This window comes from Mesocricetus auratus, unplaced genomic scaffold, assembly GCF_017639785.1.
Source record: "Mesocricetus auratus isolate SY011 unplaced genomic scaffold, BCM_Maur_2.0 Super-Scaffold_100037, whole genome shotgun sequence".
Classification (NCBI taxonomy): Eukaryota; Metazoa; Chordata; class Mammalia; order Rodentia; family Cricetidae; genus Mesocricetus; species Mesocricetus auratus.
In genome coordinates, this window is record NW_024429215.1 from 5,090,462 (window position 1) to 5,109,182 (window position 18,721).

Here is an 18,721-nt window from a genome sequence, read left to right on the forward strand (position 1 = left end):
CTTTCACTATTTGCAGATGATGTGATAGGCTTTGTAAGCGACTCAAAGAACTCTACCAGGGAACTCCTACAGCTGATAAACACTTTCATCAAAGTAGCAGGATACAAAATTAACTAAAAATACCATAGATGTTAATTCTAAGCAATTACATTTCATAATGCCACTATGGTCTCACAAAGAAGAAGTTGTGGATGGACCCAATGATCTTGGAATAGAGGCTATCATGACAATATGCTGATTCAGTGATTCATAGCGGATTTCAGAAGGTCAAATTACAGATTCAAACATGAAACTTGATTTCTTCATTGACATAAATTTGGTCATTTAGAAATCAGTTCAGTAGAACCATTATTTACATCTGAAAGAAACACAAACTGTTTAGACTGGGCCATCAATACAATATATCCATTCAGAAATACATCTCTGCAAGAGGGAATAATGTGTGACTCCTGGAATTCCCAGAAATCAAAACTACTGATAGTGTTTGTTTTATAGAGCATCATGTCTGCTACTGTGACTTCCTCTGGCCAGGCAGGGGCCTTTTCCTACCCCTTTCCCTTTCATCTACAGGGGCACCGTGTGGATTAACAAGTCTGTTTCATCATAAGTGGCTTTCTCATGAGTAGTTTCTCGGTTCACACTTGTGGTCATTTCCACTAAGAGGATTTTGTGCCATGGGACAGGTACTCTCCGGTATTGGATGAAATAATACTGCCTGTGGCTGGAGAAGATCCTAATAAATATTTTTCATCCATCTTGTTTGTTATTGTTAATGTAAGGCTTCAGATTCAAAGTCTACAGGGAGAAAGTGTAAGATAATTCCACAGGGGACTGAATAATATTGTCAGAAAGTGATAATTACAGTCACCAATAAAAGTATAAACTAGCATGCACACACATATGAGCTGTTCTTATCTATGTTGGACATTTGGAGTTCATGTTGTCAGCCTCATGGATGTCCAGATACTTTGCTAATATGCTGTTCTCTTGGATTTTTATCTTTTGCTTTCTGCAGATTCCTACATTTGTGTGCTCCTACACCAGCACCGAGTGCTTAGTCGGAATGAATTACCTTTTAAATGGGAAAGGAAATGTGGTGATTTCTGGTTTTTTTCCTGCTTATGCTATCTATCCACTCAACAAAACAATTGATTGGAGGATGACTAAATTTAACAGAGATTTTATGGTTGAGTATGTCTTTTTTTCCCATTTATTCATCATGCAAATTTGGTGTTCATATACTCTGGGGAACTATGTACTCAAACATCTTTATCCTCTCTATATCGCATTAAGTAATTTTCTCCCTTGCATTCTTAGATATCTTATGTGGTGCTGTCACTCATCTTGTGATTTCAAGGTGGGGATGAGGAATTGAGATTTATTCATTTTCTTTTCCACAGTAGACACTAGGAATTTATCCTGTATTGCGTGCAATGCCTTTAAATCCTCAGGATTTGGATGTTTTCAATATTTGCTCTGCTGGAGATGGATTCATAATGGAAAGTTGATAGAGATTAGTGGACTCTAGAAGTCTAGTTGTGCTCCTGAGAGAAGAGCTGGTGCCACTGAAGTTAGTGAAATGTGATTTCCTTGTGTGTGAGTGACAAGCATTGTTTGTGTTTGCTGCTGAAGATTTGAGAGCAGGAATGTCAGAACTAGACGCTGTGACAAACTCTACTTTAAAAATGCCTTCATCAATTTCAGATTCTTTCATCTGACTCCTAATATTTGTATAATCGTACACCTTACATGTTCACCTATTTAGTTCATGAAAATGCTATGTATGTTATTTAATTGTCATGAATGCCTTTCCATGTGCCCATTAATTGTGATGGGACCTCTGAGAAATGCTTCTAGTCATTATCAAAGATGGAAGATCAATGCATAATGTTAGACAGGTCTAATTGAGTGTCTTAGGTCCTGCTAAAGTGAAACAATAATGCATCTTATGGTTTAAAAGAAGTCAGGTGTGACTAATCGCTGGGAAACTAGCATAGGACCACTTCAGACGCCCTGAACATGGGTGGCAGTTAGGAAGCATGGGAAATCAACTGGGCCTCTGGTAGTGTATCAATATTTATCCCTAGTATACAAATGGACTTTGGGAGCCCATTACACATAGAGAGATACTCTCTCAGCCTAAACACACTGAGGAGGGTCTAGTCCCTGCTCAAGTGTTATGGTGGACTATGTAGATACCCCGTGGAAGGAGTCACCCTCCCTGGGGAGCAGAATAGGGATGGAATAGGAAGTCGGTGGGGGACAGGGGAGGAGGGGAGGAAGAGGGAACTGGGATTGACATGTCAAACAAGCTTGTTTCTAATTTAAATTAAAAGAAACAAGTCAGGAGTATTATATTCCAGACTGACATGACCATAGCTGTAGGCAACCACACAACCTGTGTGTGATAATGAGAATTGCAGCTTGCACTCCTTTTGAACTGAACAAGAGCAACATGGAAATATATATTCAGGAATTGGCTTGGCAGCAATGGGTGGAAAAACACCTAAAAGAAGCAGTGGACTGATGGATTATTGTTTGTATGGCATTACTTTGGCTGCTGAAATGCGGTTGTTAATTAAGTCATCAATTCAGCAGTGGAAGAGGGAAATATTCAAGTGTGAAATGGCATTGGACATGAGGATATTGAAATAAGTTTAATCTGAAATGGACATGATGAAGGCAGCTGGGGAGATATAAAAATTGGCATCTAAATAAAATATTCTGTGGAATAGTCTAATGGCTCTAGGGATCATTGCTTACTTCCAGTAAGGTTGCACAGATCTATGGTCTACCAGGCATTTGACCTTTGTGTGCTAGAAGGAGACTCTTCTGATTTACTGCAGATGGTGTCCCTATTCCTCCCTTTTCCTCCTCTTACTCTCTGCTCTCCCATCACAGAAGATCAGGCACCAATGTGCTTCAGCCCGAGTCCCTCTCCATATTACATAGCTGCAACGCCACACCTGCAAAGGAACTGTAATAATGTGAGCTAATGTGAACTCTCTGTGGCATGCTTGTATAATATGGAAAACAGGAGAGTGCTGTGTAAGTGAGGTTTAATACCTTATAAAGTCAGAAATGAAAATAAATTTACAATTATAAAAACTGTAAAAGTTATCATGCTTGATTCAGACAATATATTTGCAAGTTATACTTTTCATAGCGAGTAGGGCATGTGCAATCATATACTCTGCAAGACTCACGAAGCCTTTTATTGTGTTCATGAATAGTTTTACTTAGGGGTGAGAAACTATGTATGTACTTTGAAATGTGGATTGTCTTGTCTTTCTCCAGTTAAATTTAGTCATGTTCTAATTTATCTTAATTGCCATAACTGCAAAGGATCAGCAATTGTGGGCCTAGCATTATTTTCTACTACAATAGCTTTTGTGTGGTATAATGTTGTAATCTGATTTTAGTTTCTTGTTGTCAAAGGATGGTAAATAAATATTTTGTTCATCCAGAATAGTGCCTAGTACATACAAAATATGTCTACTATCTGATTAGGAATATTAATCTACATAAGCACACGTGTATGCACACTGTGGAAGCATTTGATGCATGGTGGTTATTTTCCATTCAAAATAATATAGACCGTCTTCTCTCACTGTGCATTGGATTGTTTTTCCTTCACACTAACTTAGAAATATGTCTGGTTTAGGATGTACAAGTTGCATTGTATCAGTTATATATTTCAATAACTTGAAATTATTTATTAGATGAATATGAAAAGTCAAAATTTAAGATTTTTTTCTTGTTTAATGTAAATCTTCACCATTTTCGGTATTCTTCAATTTGAAGGACATAGTAATATGGATATAGGTTGCTAGACAGTATTTAGGGATGTAAGGTTTATTTAAGATATTTATGTTATTTCAATCTGAGTATATAAAATAACCTGAACTTTTAATTGCACAAAGTCTATTGTCTTTTATTCGTGTTCATTTTTGACTGAATTACCAATCTAATACATTAGGGGCAAAGCATGTTAATTATACAGCAGCATTTTCCTTCCATAATAATTCAGAATCTCAATGATTGGATTTTCTCTGAAAATAAAAGATTAGGTGATTATCAAGTAGTACACTGAGTTACCTTCATCAGTTATCAAGTACAGTTAGGCAGAAGCAGAAGATCAGATGCTAAAGATCAAGGTTAGTACATTTTCAGACTTTCTCAGATCTGTATGGATTTTATGGACTGGGCCTTTGTTTTGGTTTTGGTAGGGGCTTATGTTCTGAGCTTTACAGACTAAAAAACACTTCCATCATGGAGCCAGTTGTGCTAAGGCCTAGCGGTCTATTAAGGTCTGAGGCTCTGTTCCACAGACTGGTCTTAATAAATTAAACCAGTCAAACCATGGAGTGATCCTATTTTAGATGAAGATGTAGGGCCCTGACATTAATACAGTTAGAATGAAAATTAAATGGCTGGTCAGCAGTCCATCAGTGGAGGACAGAAACTTGTAGGGGAAAATAAATAGCTTCTAGGAGAGCTAAGATATGTTAATATCATTTTCCCAGCAGTGAGGAGTCCTCTTTTTCTCTAATAAAAGCACACTGACCATCATCTGTGTATATGTTGGTGAACATTTCTTTCCCCTGTCTGACAACTTGGGTCAGATCAATCCATTCTGTTCTCTAGTCAGAGGTACCTGACTTGGGTCCAAATAATTTTGCTTCAGTTAAAGTAACTACTGCAGGTCCCATATACACGATTTCATCTTTTATTCTTGACTTTCATGGAAGAGCACCTGTTTCATGTGGTGAGAGCATAGCTAAATTGAGGGTGGTGTTTCTCAAACAAGACTCAAGGGTGTGGCAGGAGTAGGGCCTTTGACTGAGCCAACAGTCACTAGACGCCCTGTGTTCAGGTGATCCTCAGAGGAGTGCCTCAACTGTGTCATAAGGAATTTTGAGTATAAAATCAATGCTTGACTCAAAGTAAACTTGTTTGCTATGTTTCATTGAACTAGCAGTAGCCACCATAGCTCTTACATACATGGGCCATTCTATGATTGCAGGGTCCAATTATCATAGTATATTTTCATGACTCCAAAGTTTGTCTGCAAATTCTAGGACTTGAGTGGAAGGCAGAACTGTTTTTAAAGATTGGAATACTTCTTGCTTAATCTCAGTCCAGATTATGGTTTTGTTGTGCTTCTTTGTGCTGGTGTACAGAGGCCTTTCTATTTCCACAAACTCTGTTATCCAGAGACAACAATACCTAATGGCAGCTAAGAGCTCTTGGACATGTCTTTTAGTCTTTGGATCTGGTATCTGAAGGATAGCAGCGACCCTATTTTGAGACAGGCTCTTTTTCACTCTCCTTAGATGGTAGCTAAAATAGGTAACCTCTGTTGTACAAAGTTTGACTTTCTTATATGTTATTTGTAGTCCAACTTTTGGAATTCCAGCAACAGTGCCATAGTGGCCCCTTTACAGCCTATTTTCTCAGGAAACCAATGATGGAAGGGCAGGAAGTCAGCATTCAGTGTCTTGAAAGCCTGGGCCAAACTGTTCTAGGTATGTTGCCCACTGTAATCGCCCAGTGGGTCTGTTTAAATGCAAAAAATCAGGTTGATTGACCTCTGCCAGTGGGAAGTTGGAGAATGCATCAGGTCCAAGATTGTGTACACCTGTTTTTCTGGAAGAATCAGACTTATGAGAATCAGAGGTACCATATTTATTTGTTGGCAGGAGATTCCTATTCCAGGGTGTTGGTGGGGCACACGGAGACACAACTCTTCAAGCCAGGCAGTATGGACTGCAGTTTCCCTTTTTGCTTCTAGTGTCATTGGGTATTGTTTAATTACCAAAATTTCCAGTGTTAGTTTTCACAAAATTGAAGAATTTTAATTTTTCTGGAGAAAACAAAAGACCTAATACAGGTCATTAGCCGCAACAAAACTGTAGAACCTGTCATTATCCCAGATTTTAAGGGCATGGGCATGGCAAAATATTGAGTCATTGAGTAATGGAACAGAATTGAGAATATAAAACATGTAAACCCACACTCATAAGTCACCATATTTGTTAAAGAGGCCAATAATACTATTGGTTAAAATATGGAAATTTCAACAAAAGTGCCAGCCAAACTGAATAAGGAAATTTTATTTCAATATTTCCCTGACACATACTCAACTTTTATTTATCCATAATCTCAACATAAGAAGGTATTAGTGCTGCTCTTGTTTACCCTCTAGAACTTGCTGATAAGATTCCATACTTCAGTCAGTGAATGTAAAAACATCAAACTGGGGAGAAACAGGAAGCTTCAACCTTGCTGGCTCGATTTCAGAATGCAAAAAGTTGTTATGCACACTACTAGAAGAGAGAATTAATCACCAACCATATGTAGCTATGAATCTCTTGAACTACAATAAAAGTTATTGTAAGATAGCCCATCTGATGCAATGGTAACATGTCCACTGAGCTGGTTGGGCATAAACCTGGACAAATCTGAAAAGAATGATTCCATAGTTAAGGGATTATCTCCATCAGACTGGCCAATCGGCAAGACACCCCTTATTTTCTTATGTAATGCTTGATTTGTAAGATTTTAGTTTGTGTGGTTCCACTTCTGAAAAGAAAATATGTATTGTATTATAGAGCAGGTTGAAGATTTTATGAGAAGCAAGCCAGGAAGCTTAAGGTCATCATGGTCCTTGCTTTTGTTTATGACTCCAGGCTGTCAACATTATTTCCTGCCATGTTTTCACTTAACCCTTTCCTGCCCAGGTTGCACTTGTTCAGGGTTTTATCATTACAGCAGAAAAGAGAAAAAACACAGGAGCAGTCAACCATTCTGTTATTCGATTTAAGTCTTGCTTGATATGATGAAACCCAAACCTCCCACCAGAATTGATCGAGGAACTGAAAGCAACACAGAATATAGTCTCTAAGGGACTGATACTATTTTCCTGCTAAGTAGAGACAGTGTAAAACTGGACCCTAATAATTTATCATTATACCCCATTGATCTATCAACCCCTGTCTGAGAAGTTACTATTTGTAATAGATTGTGATTGACACAATGACTCACAGCATTTACAAATGCAGAGAGCAAGAGGTAACAGAATGCTCATCCTTGAAGGGCATAATCTTGCCAAATTTACACTGTACCCAGGATCACTGTGGGAAAAAATATCAGAAAATATTCAAGAGTAAAAGATGATGATCACTATATGGAAAAATCTCAACGTAACAAGGCAACTGTAAGTAGGAACTCACCGCAATTGTGACAGAATGGAGCACACCTATGCCATAATAGGCCAGAAGAATCTCAATGTGCAGAGTGATGTTGAACAAACAACTCCACACATTGCTGCCAGATGGATGACAATTTTTAGGTACTGGGAGATGATAAGAATATTTTCTCTAAGAGTATATAACTTCATAAACTGATCTCATTTCAGCAGATGGCCATGGACCCAAGAATACCTGAGCAGCATAAATCGGTTTGAAGGGCTCTTATTAAAGAAAGTTTAGTGTACAGAAAATGGATTGTGTCTCAAAAGTGTTAGTTTAGAGGAGTGTGTGATCAATAGAATTTGTCAAAATTGCAGATTATTTTTAAAAACTCTGGGACCAGGAATCTTATAGATATAAGGTAGAAGATACACTTGAGTCACTGTCACAGGAAATGACTTTCTGAGCTGCACTAGTATGATGTAGCCATTAAGGCAAACTATTGGGAGTCTTGTTTGGTGGTGCACACCTTTAATCTTATTTCTTTGGAGGTAGAGGCATGTTATTTTTTGTCAGATTGAAAACAAACAGATACTCCTACATAAAAAGTTTGGGGAAGCTATGACTAGAGAGTGAGCCACTGTTACCTTCTGAAAATAACTAAATAAATAAAAATAAGAAAAATAAATAAATAAAATAATAGGCACATAAATGAAACAAGTGAAGAAAGAAATAAAGGCTGGCAGTAAGGAAGGAAGGAAGGGAGAGAGGGAGGGGCAAGGGAAGAAAGAAGAAAACAGAAATTAAGAAACTGAACTTCCGTAAATTAATATTTCTGTGCACTAAATGAGACATGAAAATGCAGCATGCAGAAAGGAATAAATATTATCTGTTGTACAACCAACAGGGAGTTAGTGATTATAACACATAAAAAACTACAAATTTTTAAATGTAGAAATAATTGCAATGTGGCTCGATAAACAGATTTCCCTCAAAACATAAAGTACAAATGTTTGAGAAACAATGATTTAAATATCCAACATCCTCAGTCATCATGATAGCACAATCAAAAGCAAAATTTCCTCTTATCCCTGTCAAAATGTCCAGGTCCAAAAAACTCAGGGCAATACAAAACCATGGTTTTGGGGAAAGAGGGAAACATATTCACCACCAGTGGGGGCAAAAAACTGATGCAACAATGGAGTTTCTTCTTTGGTAACTGTTTTTTTTTTCAAATTTCATCACCTCATTTAAGCTACTAGGGGATCCATGTTAACTGTATGAGGTACTCTGACTAAATTCTTTGGTAAAGAAAGAGTTTGCAAAATGCTTCCTTTCTGCAGGATTTCTTTTACCACTGTGCTTTATAACTCAACCCAAAGAGCTTCATAGATTACTACAAAACTATTGTCACTTCTCATTGTGTTTCCTGTGAACTTCAATTCCACAAAAGTGAGCAGAATATGTTTAGACATGTCCCAATTTTGTGTTCATGTTTTTGATATGTTTCGAGTTGATTTTTACCATGTGATGAGAAAACATGAATGAAGGTCAACTGTATGTCTCTTACTTTCTTGCTGACCCACCAGCTCTCACAAGAAAGTGCTTTGTGCAATACATTTCTAAATGTAAGTGGATGGCACATTATATTTTAATTAGTTCTATTGATCTATGGGTAACATCATTTATGTCTTCTGAATATATTTGGTTGGAAACCCCTTTGGTCATATAGCAGAATAGCTTATCCTGATGTTTTCTTGCACTTTCTGCTTAGATTACCATTTTTATGATTTTTCTACAAGGGAGCCTTTACTTTATGGTGGGATGGATGTTTTTATTAGAAGGTGGTGTTTCTGAAGATATCCATATTTGTGCTAATGTAATACACAGGTGTGTGTCATCATGTAGAGGACAGCAGTCAACTTAAGTTGTAGTTCTTGTGGACCTGGCAACACTGTGTGTGCATGGTTTCTCATTTTCATGGAGTTTACTGAGATGGCTAAACAAACACATCAACAAGATTTAGGGATCCACCCTTACCCATGACTCCCAAACAGGAACTGAAGCTGTTCACTGCTGTACCCATATGAAGCACGAGTACTGGGGATCAAGCTTGAATGGCAAGAGCTTTCCTTAGTGAGCTCTCCCAAGCTCAGTGTTCATTTTTTTAGACAAAAAGATGGCACTCATTGACTATTTTATGTTCCTAACTCTCTTCCGTTTGTGTTTTTAGTTATCCCTCTCTGGTATTTCACACAGACATGCCGACCCCTCCATAATTATGCATTTCTTAACATCATACATATCTTACTACTCAGTTTTTGATGGTATAGAATGTAAACAAACAGTCAGGGTTCTTGGGAATCATTCTGTACACAAAGATGGCAGGCCTAATTTTTTCCATGAGGTTAAGATATTATTCATCTCCTTTTCCACAGATCCTACCAACATGAAGAAAATAGTATTACATTTTCATGAATCACTAAAAATATGTCAACATGGGAATGAACTTTGGCCCACAAAACAAAGAACAAATTACAAAATACAATCCCAATGAAGCAAAACATTGTGAATATTGTGTTTCTCATCTGACATGTCATAATATTTCACCATGTGTATAGAAATTTGGTTGTTACAATGTAGAAGTTATTTTCCTCCCACTGACTAACATTAAGAGAATAAGTAAATAGTTCAGAAGGAAACATTCTAAAAGTGCAAATGTAAGCATTGAACTTACATTTTCAAATTAAAAACTACTGAGCAGGGCATTGCAGGGTACTTGTGTAAACAGCTGCTCCTTTGTTGAAGTGAGGGACAGGGGCAAGATATTTCCCACCATCCCATTGGTTATAAGAAGACATACTATTAAACAAGGCGGAAAATGATGACCCACATCCAACAGATGGAGTGCCCATGCTGAGACAGGAACTGAACACAAGTCACCATCTTAACTCAGAAGCTCCATCCCTAAACCAGTGACAAAGACAAGAATTAGTTTTCACCAAGGGTGTCTTGTTACGTATGCAAAATATCTTTAAGTTCTCGCCCCATACTTGGTAATAGATGGGAAAAAATAAAACCTCAATGGTATTTTTAGTAATTCATATTTTTAAATATATATCTTCTGTGTTCATATACTTTCTAACATCCTGGGTTTTTTGGTTTTCTGTATATGAAAACATGTGTGTCTCTGACTCGCTATGTGTTCTTTTTTCTTTGACTTTCTCTTCTCTTTATTTTTTGTTTTGTCTGATTCTGACTTGTTTATTTTTATTTTGATTTATTATTATTATTGGATTCTTGCTTGTTTTTTGATGAAAGGAAAGAAAGGATGTGGATTTTTATTATTTTTAATCATAAAAAGAGAAACATTCCCATTCTAATTTGAGCAAATGTTGGGAAGATAACCAGACATGGATTTTTTTTGGAAAATGAAGCATTAAAACTATGGAATTCACTGTACTAAACTTGTACATTTGTCTTGTATTTTGTGGTGTGAGTCTTCCTCCTAAATATTATTCTACCTTCTATGCAGGTTTAAGTTGAGGAACTACCAAAGTATTTTGGCCATGATGTTTGCCATTAAGGAGATCAACAGCAATTCCTATCTTTTACCCAACACAACCCTGGGATTTATGGCTCAGAATGTCCCATCAGGTCAAAGATATACTTTGGACAGTCTTTTTGGAATACTTTCAGGCTCTGGTCATGCCCTCCCCAACTACAGATGTGCAAGAGATAGCATGTCAGCTGCTATACTTACAGGACCATCATGGTCAATATCTGAATATATAGGGACACTGCTGGATCTTTATAAATTTCCACAGGTGAGAAAGAGTGAACAGATAAGACACGATGTCAGCTCTGCTTTATGACATTTTTGGTGGCTTAGGGAAAACTGGGAAATTAAATCACTATTATTCAGTAGTTATATGATGCACACAATTGGTAATACATATGTATTTAAGCAGTATGGAAGAGGGAGAAAGGAGTTCAGTTCAGTTTTTATCTGTGGCTATCTGCCTCTGCTTCCATCAGTTGACGAATGAAGGTTCTGTGTCCTAGACTCTCTGGCAGTGGGATTGTATGCTGGCATTGGGAGAAATGATGAGCAAAGGAGTTAAGACTGTGCTGGTTTAACCCACAGAAACAGTTTACCTGAACAAGGGGGAGCTCTTGGACCCAGGATTGATGGCTGGGTGGACAACATGGGACTGACCCAGACCACTGAATGTGGGTGTCAGTGAGGAGGCCTAGGTAGCCTATGAGTAGTATTTATGCCTGTTGTACAAATGGACTTTGAGTGTCCATCCCACAATGAGAGATGCTGTCTCTGCCTGGACTCTTGTGGGAGGGCCTAGGCCCTGCCATGGGTGAAATGACAGACTCTGGAGATTCAAAATGGAGGGCCTCACTCTCCCTGGGGGTCAGAGTGGAGATTGGGTGGGGCACTGGGGGGTTTTGTGGGGAGTGCAAGGGAGAGAGAGCTGGGATTGACAGGTGAAACAAGCTTGTTTCTAACTTAAATAAAAAAGGAAGTGGAAAAACAGGGAGAAAGAAAGGGTGGAATATAGAAAGCATAGCATTGAACTTCTGATATATTCTGTACTTCACTGGAAACCCATAGGAAGGCAGGTTTGTCCGTCAAAGCACCATTGTCCTACAGACTTCAAATCATTGCTGGAGAATTGAGCTGAATTTTATAACAATTTTCTTGGGTCTGATTTTTTTCTGCAGCTTACTTTTGGGCCTTTTGATACTACCCTGAGTGAACAAAGACAGTTTTCTTCCCTGTATCAGGTGGCTCCCAAGGACACATCTCTGATACTTGGGATTGCATCTTTGATGCTTCATTTCCACTGGATCTGGGTTGGACTTTTTATTATAGATGATCACAAAGGTGCCCAGATTTTGTCAGACTTGAGAAGTGAAATGGAGAATAATGGAGTCTGCATAGCATTTGTGGAAATGATCCTAGTCAACAGGGGTTCATTTCTCACCACATCCTGGAAAAATCATGTTCAGGTCCTTGAATCATCAGCAAATGTGATTATTATTTATGGTGACACTGATTCTCTACTAAGCTTAATTGTAAATATTAAGCAGAATTTACTCACATGGAAAGTCTGGGTCATGAACTCACACTGGGATGCTTCTAAATTTGATAACTATTTGCTCTTAGATTCATTGCATGGTGCCCTTATTTTTTCACATCATAATGAGGAGGTCATTAATTTTACAGATTTTATTAAGACGGTCAATCCTTTCAAATACCCCAAAGATACTTATCTTCATGTATTGTGGCATTCATTCTTCAACTGCTCATTTTTTAGGAAAGGTTGTAAAATTGTGGATAACTGTCTGCCTAATGCCTCCTTGGAGTTCTTGCCAGGGAAGATATTTGATATGGCTATGAGTGAAGAAAGTTACAATGTGTACACTGCTGTGTATGCTGTGGCCCACAGTCTACATGAGATGATGCTCAATCAAGTACAATTTCAAACGTGTGAAAAAGGGAAAGAGATGGTTTTCCTTCCCTGGCAAGTAAGGCCACGTCTGTAATACTATACCAGCAGCAACATGATACTTTAAGGCTTTATAAACAAATTGAAACTAGAATATACTTATTTTAGATTATTTTTTGGCAAAATCTATATGAGAGACTTTGTTTTAAGTCAATATGTAGTTGTATTACCTAGGGGTCTAAAATATTTTCAGGGTAAAAATTTCAATATTAAAAGTTGATTTAACCAACAGATTTCACTCAACAGAAAATCAGAGTCAGAGAATTCTCTGGATGAACATTAAGACTTTGAAAAGGCTTATGCTTACTTAATTATCATTCATTAAATCACATATTTTACGTAGTAAAACTCTAAACAATTTAAAGACTTATTTGGGTATTACTTTATTTTCAAAAATGTGTGAATTTTCTCTGTACACATTCATTTTTGGGGAGTGCATGGTTCTACATTTTTAAAATGAATATTTTTGGAATATTTTAGAAGGATAATTACAGTTCTAATCACTTGATTGATACCAATATTAAAGGAATTTCTCTCATCAGGGACTAACATTAATAAGAAATGTTCCCTGATTCTGCCCTTACTTCATTTCTCTGGAGTTTATATAGCATAACAGCATGCATCTCTTTCAGCTTCACCCTTTTCTAAAGAACACACAAATCTTCAATCATGTTGGAGACCAGGTGGTTCTGAATTGGAAATTGAAATCACATGAACAATATGACATTCTCAATTTTTGGAATTTCCCAAAAGGTCTTAAGTTAAATGTGAAGATAGGAACATTTTCTCCAAGTGCTCCAGAGGGCAAGAAGTTGTCCTTATCATCTCACATGATACAGTGGGCCACAGGATTAACAGAGGTGAGTTTCTGTAATGTGATTCTTGCTGTCAGCCTGGTCTCTGTGCCTCATCAAGCCCAAATAACACACAGAGAATCTGCTAGTTCCAATGCTATCGGCCAATGTCCATCCTTGCCATTGACTAGTTCTGTCTTAAGTATTAGCCCATGATTAAAAATTTATATTTCTGTAAGGGCTTATCTTTACTTCCCCCATCAGGTTTCATCTCATTTAAATATTTTGCCCTCCATGTAAATTTGAAACTTACATTTCTGCTTATCATACCTCTTCATAGCTCACAGAAACCATAAAAACCTGAATATTTGTTACCATTCCTTTCATTCTTCTCAGATTCCTCAGTCTGTATGCAGTGTGAGTTGCGATCCTGGATTCAGGAAATCCCATCAAGAGGGAAAAGTTGCCTGTTGCTTTGACTGTACACCTTGCCCAGAGAATGAGATTTCCAATGAGACAGGTAAATATCAGTCATGCAGAAAACATCCATACTTGCCACATCTGCAAAATCTAAGAAAATGAAAAAAAAATGCTAAATGTACTATATAGTCAGTTTACCTCAGTGAAGACAACCCTCTTCATTCTACCTGTTTGAAAACTATAGGCTACAGTTCACTTTCCCACTGAAACAACATACTCTTGACACTGAAATTCATACCTGTTTTGTTTTTCTGAGTCACTGGGGATATGGATAGCTACAGGAGCCTGCTTTTTCTGTGCCAGAGACGTATGGATCATTTCATCATGATGTTTGACTTAGTGTCTTTTCTATTGGTATGAAAAGGCACCATGACCAAGCAATTTATTAAAAAGGACATTTAAATGGATGTAGAGATTCAGATGTTTAGAGTCTCTGGAGGCAGAGCAAAGCCATGTATAGTGGTTTCAATGAATCAAATTCGTCCACATTTGTCCAAACTAATTAGATGATCAGATCTTTCATTACGTAGCCTATTCCCTGATGCCAACTTTCATTTCTTATCTATTACAAGAAACCATGATCAATGGAACTTATGAAATAAAGCACTTAACATCGAGCTTATGGTTATGGAACAATAGTACGCAAGTATGAAAAGATGGAAAATCACATCTGATAAGTAATGGATTCCTGGTTATTGGGTTCCTCCACCAATTTAATAAGCAAAATACAGTCAAATTAATAAAGGCAGGTTTAATAAACAGAGCAAAGAAACTCCTGGGTGACGCTCAGAAAAGCAGGAGAGAAAATTACATGGCAGGTTTAGAGACCCTGTCTGGAGACTTAGTCTTAAACAGGCTGTAGGCAGTTGAACAGTTTCAGGGGACAAGGTGTCCATGGTGGGCTTTCTGAGGGGCAGGGTCTGGAATGGTAGAAATGAGGCAGGGCTCTGAGTCAGACTTCTCTGTGGTGCTTGGAATACGTGAGTGTGAGACCAGAGTGGAGAGCACCAGCAACATCTTCTTTCACAAGCACAGGGCATAGAGAGCCCATGGGAAAGTTTTTCATTCTTTTTAACCTCAAAGTCCCCAAAACACACATTTCTAAAAGCCATACTTCACAATCCTTCCCAAAATATTCCACCAAATGGGAACCAACTATACAAACAGATGATTCTGTGGGGGCAATTGTCAGCCTAACCAAGACAGATTTAAACAGTTGCCAATTAAGTACCAACTCTTCATAGTGATCATATTAAGGACCCTTTGGTGACTCTCACTTTTTATATCTCTAAAACCCTGGAGAGCAACTCACATGATTCTGAAAATAGAGTAGGCCAGAAGTGTTGTGTTGCATATCTTAAATAGACTCATAGATGCTACATAGAAAAATACTACATAGAAATAAATGGAAATAAAACAAAAGTCTGATGCATATGAGTGTAATTGAGTCATTATGTGGAATAAGATTAGAAATCCCCCATATATATACATATATATGTATATATACACATATATATATACATACATATATCTTGTCTTGGTAATTTTTATGAATAATAATGTTTTTTATTCCTGGAATATTTTAATTAAAGAATTACCATCTAGAAAAAATCCTCATGGATTAACATTCTTTACCTTTACAATAGTGACTTCCTAAATTTTATTTTGAGTTTTTATACTTAGAATTTTTCCACACTATACATGTACAAAGTTCTAATTCTTTTAGGAAACATGTTGAGGCTAGCAAAAATAGAGCTCCTCCTCATTACCTAGGAAACATAGGACTTAACAGACACTCACTTTATGCTAGGTTCATGTGATCCTTCCCTTGCGCAAAGGAGGATCATTTCCCTCAGCACAGTCAAATCACATATGAGTTCATAGTAATAACTAGACTTCAAGAGGAAATGTAGTCCAAGAATTAGAATAACATGCAAATATTAGACACATAAATAAGTTACTCATTCATATACTGTAGGATAATCTAACCTATACTGTTGCTAGATTTTCTGGTGTCCTGCCTGGTCCCGTAGCTGACTTGCCACAAAGAAGCACACAAAGTCTTATATTAACTATAAACCTATGGGCTTCTTACTGCCTAGATCTATCTTAATTATCAACCCGTTTCTATTAATCTATGTATTTCCATGTGGTCTTGGCTTACGGAGAAGATCTGGACCTTCTAAACCTTTGTCAATTACATGGAGACTGTCTGCCTACTTTTCCCAGAATTCTCCTCGTCTCCTTTCCCCACCTACCTTCCTGTCTCTATTGGCCACAGTGTTTTTTTCATCAACCAATAAAAGAAACATATATACAGAAGGGCATCCCTGTCACTATCCCTTAAATGAAAATGTTTAATCCTATATAAAGTAATTTGAATATCTTGTATATTATATGCCTTTCATTAAAAAGAGATATGAAGAATTTATCATGGGCTACAACATTAACATCAAAATAAATGTTCCAAAAAGAGACGAAAGGGAGTAATAGTAGGAGAGAGACATGAAAATAATGACAGGGCTTGAGAGACAGCCCCAAATTTAAGAGCACTGGCTGTTCTTCCAAGGAATCAAGGTTCATGTCCTAGCACCCATATGGTAGGCATGGGGGTAGAGAACATCTGACAGGAGTTGGAGAAGGAAAAATTATACTCTGAATATATTTCATTGGGAATATCAATGGTAATGTGATTGTATAAATAAAATTAATTATATTTTTAATATAAAAAGGTATATAGAATTATGGACATCATTAATATATCAAAAATATGACATGAACATTCATATGTATTTATCAAAATCTAACAGCAAATTGATAAGCTATCAAGAACAGAGTGTTCAGTGTTCCTTGAAGACTTTAGAATATATGAGCAGTTCTGTATCTATTCATTTTATAGATATTAGTACACAGAGCTATGAGAACAGTGTCAGTGATGAAATGTTTCAAGGCTCCAAGAATTTAACAATACTAATTCATTGAGGCTCCTTCAGGGAATGAGAAAATAAGGAACACCAGGGACTTCAACAATGTAGGTGCGTTTGGAATATATGTGAGAGAACATGATTTGAAGACAAGGATAAAGGCTATTCTGTCAATTATACTGAAATCCTAGCCCTCTTAATTATGGAGATATATTGATGGAAAGGCAATGTAAGCATCAAATTAGGTCTAATGGCTCATAAAACAGATACAACAGTATCACCAAAGGTGAGGAGAACATATGAGTAGCAAGAGAGGAATAATCGAGGCCATTTTCTTTCTGTCATCATGAAGTAGAAGTCAAATTGAGAGTTTCACTATTTTCTATAGAAAATCTTTCAATATTTGTATCTGGAACAAAGCAAATTGTTCAGATAACATTCCAATATTCTAGAGCTGGGAGATAGCTTAGGATAAAAAGAAAAACCTTCATAACTACTCAGGATCACCTGCTCATCTGTATTTCTACCAGATGTGGATCAGTGTGTGACGTGTCCAGAAACTCACTATCCAAACACAGAGAAGAACTACTGCTTTCAGAAAAAGGTAATATTCCTGGCCTATGATGATCTCCTGGGCAAGATACTCAGCTGCGTCTCCCTGGGCTTAGCCTCACTCACAGTTGTTGTTCTCTGGGTGTTTCTGAAGCACCGAGACACTCCCATTGTCAAGGCCAATAACAGGGCTCTCAGTTACACCCTGCTCATCACTCTGACCCTGTGTTTTCTCTGTCCCTTGCTTTTCATTGGCCGCCCTAGCACAGTTACCTGTATCCTACAGCAGAACACATTTGGGCTTCTGTTCACTGTGGTTCTTTCCACCGTGCTGGCCAAAACTCTCACTGTACTTATAGCCTTCAAGATCACCACTCCAGGGAGAATGAGGAGGTGGCTGCTGATATCCAGGGCCCCTAATTTTATCATTCCCATCTGTACCCTGCTGCAAGTTGTTCTTTGTGCAATTTGGCTGGCAACCTCTCCTCCATTTACTGACAAAGATGCTCATTCAGAACATGGACACATCATCATCATTTGCAACAAAGGCTCAGCTCTTGTCTTCTACTGCATCCTGGGATTCCTGGGCACACTGGCTCTAGGAAGCTACCTTATGGCATTCTTATCCAGGAATCTGCCTGATGCATTCAATGAAGCCAAGTTCCTGGCTTTCAGCATGCTTGTGTTCTGTAGTGTCTGGGTCAGCTTCCTCCCTGTCTATCACAGCACTAAAGGGAAGGTCATGGTGGCTATGGAAGTCCTCTCTATCCTGGCTTCGTGTACATCACTATTAGGCATCATCTTTGCCCCGAAGTGCTACATCATACTCTTACGGCCAGAAAGGAACTCACTACATCACATCAGGGACAAAACTTAGGCTAGGAGGAAAAACCTTAAACCTACCTCCTTTGTTTCTTAAGTTAAAGAGCTTTGAATGATGCTTGTGCTTCCCATCTGAACACTCACATATGAAGGTATAATGTGGCATTTGATCCTATATACTGCTATTTGATTAAGTTACCATATTAGGCTACCATAAATCCATATCCATTATTTTTTTCATGTTGAAATATGTGCTGCATTTGACTCTTCCTCTTTCATTCACTATTACTTTTATGTTTTGATTTCATTTGTTATGGAAATGAAAACAAATTTGTAATTTCCTCCACATGAATAATTCCCATATTTTATCAATTTGACAACTGGATTTCAAAAAATATTTATTTGGTCTATCAACTCTGGGTATAGACAAA

The 18,721-nt window shown here is 37.5% G+C and overlaps 1 protein-coding gene across 1 annotated transcript; it reads left to right on the top strand.

Annotated features, from left to right (window-relative positions):
• Positions 1-976: 976 nt before the first annotated feature.
• On the top strand, positions 977-18,345 carry LOC121132786 (vomeronasal type-2 receptor 116-like). The gene is made up of 6 exons (XM_040734072.1): positions 977-1,191; positions 10,729-11,020; positions 11,931-12,737; positions 13,351-13,578; positions 13,909-14,032; positions 17,447-18,345. The coding sequence occupies exons 1-6, from the start codon at positions 977-979 to the stop codon at positions 18,343-18,345; spliced, it is 2,565 nt and encodes an 854-aa protein (XP_040590006.1).
• The last annotated feature ends 376 nt before the right edge of the window (positions 18,346-18,721 follow it).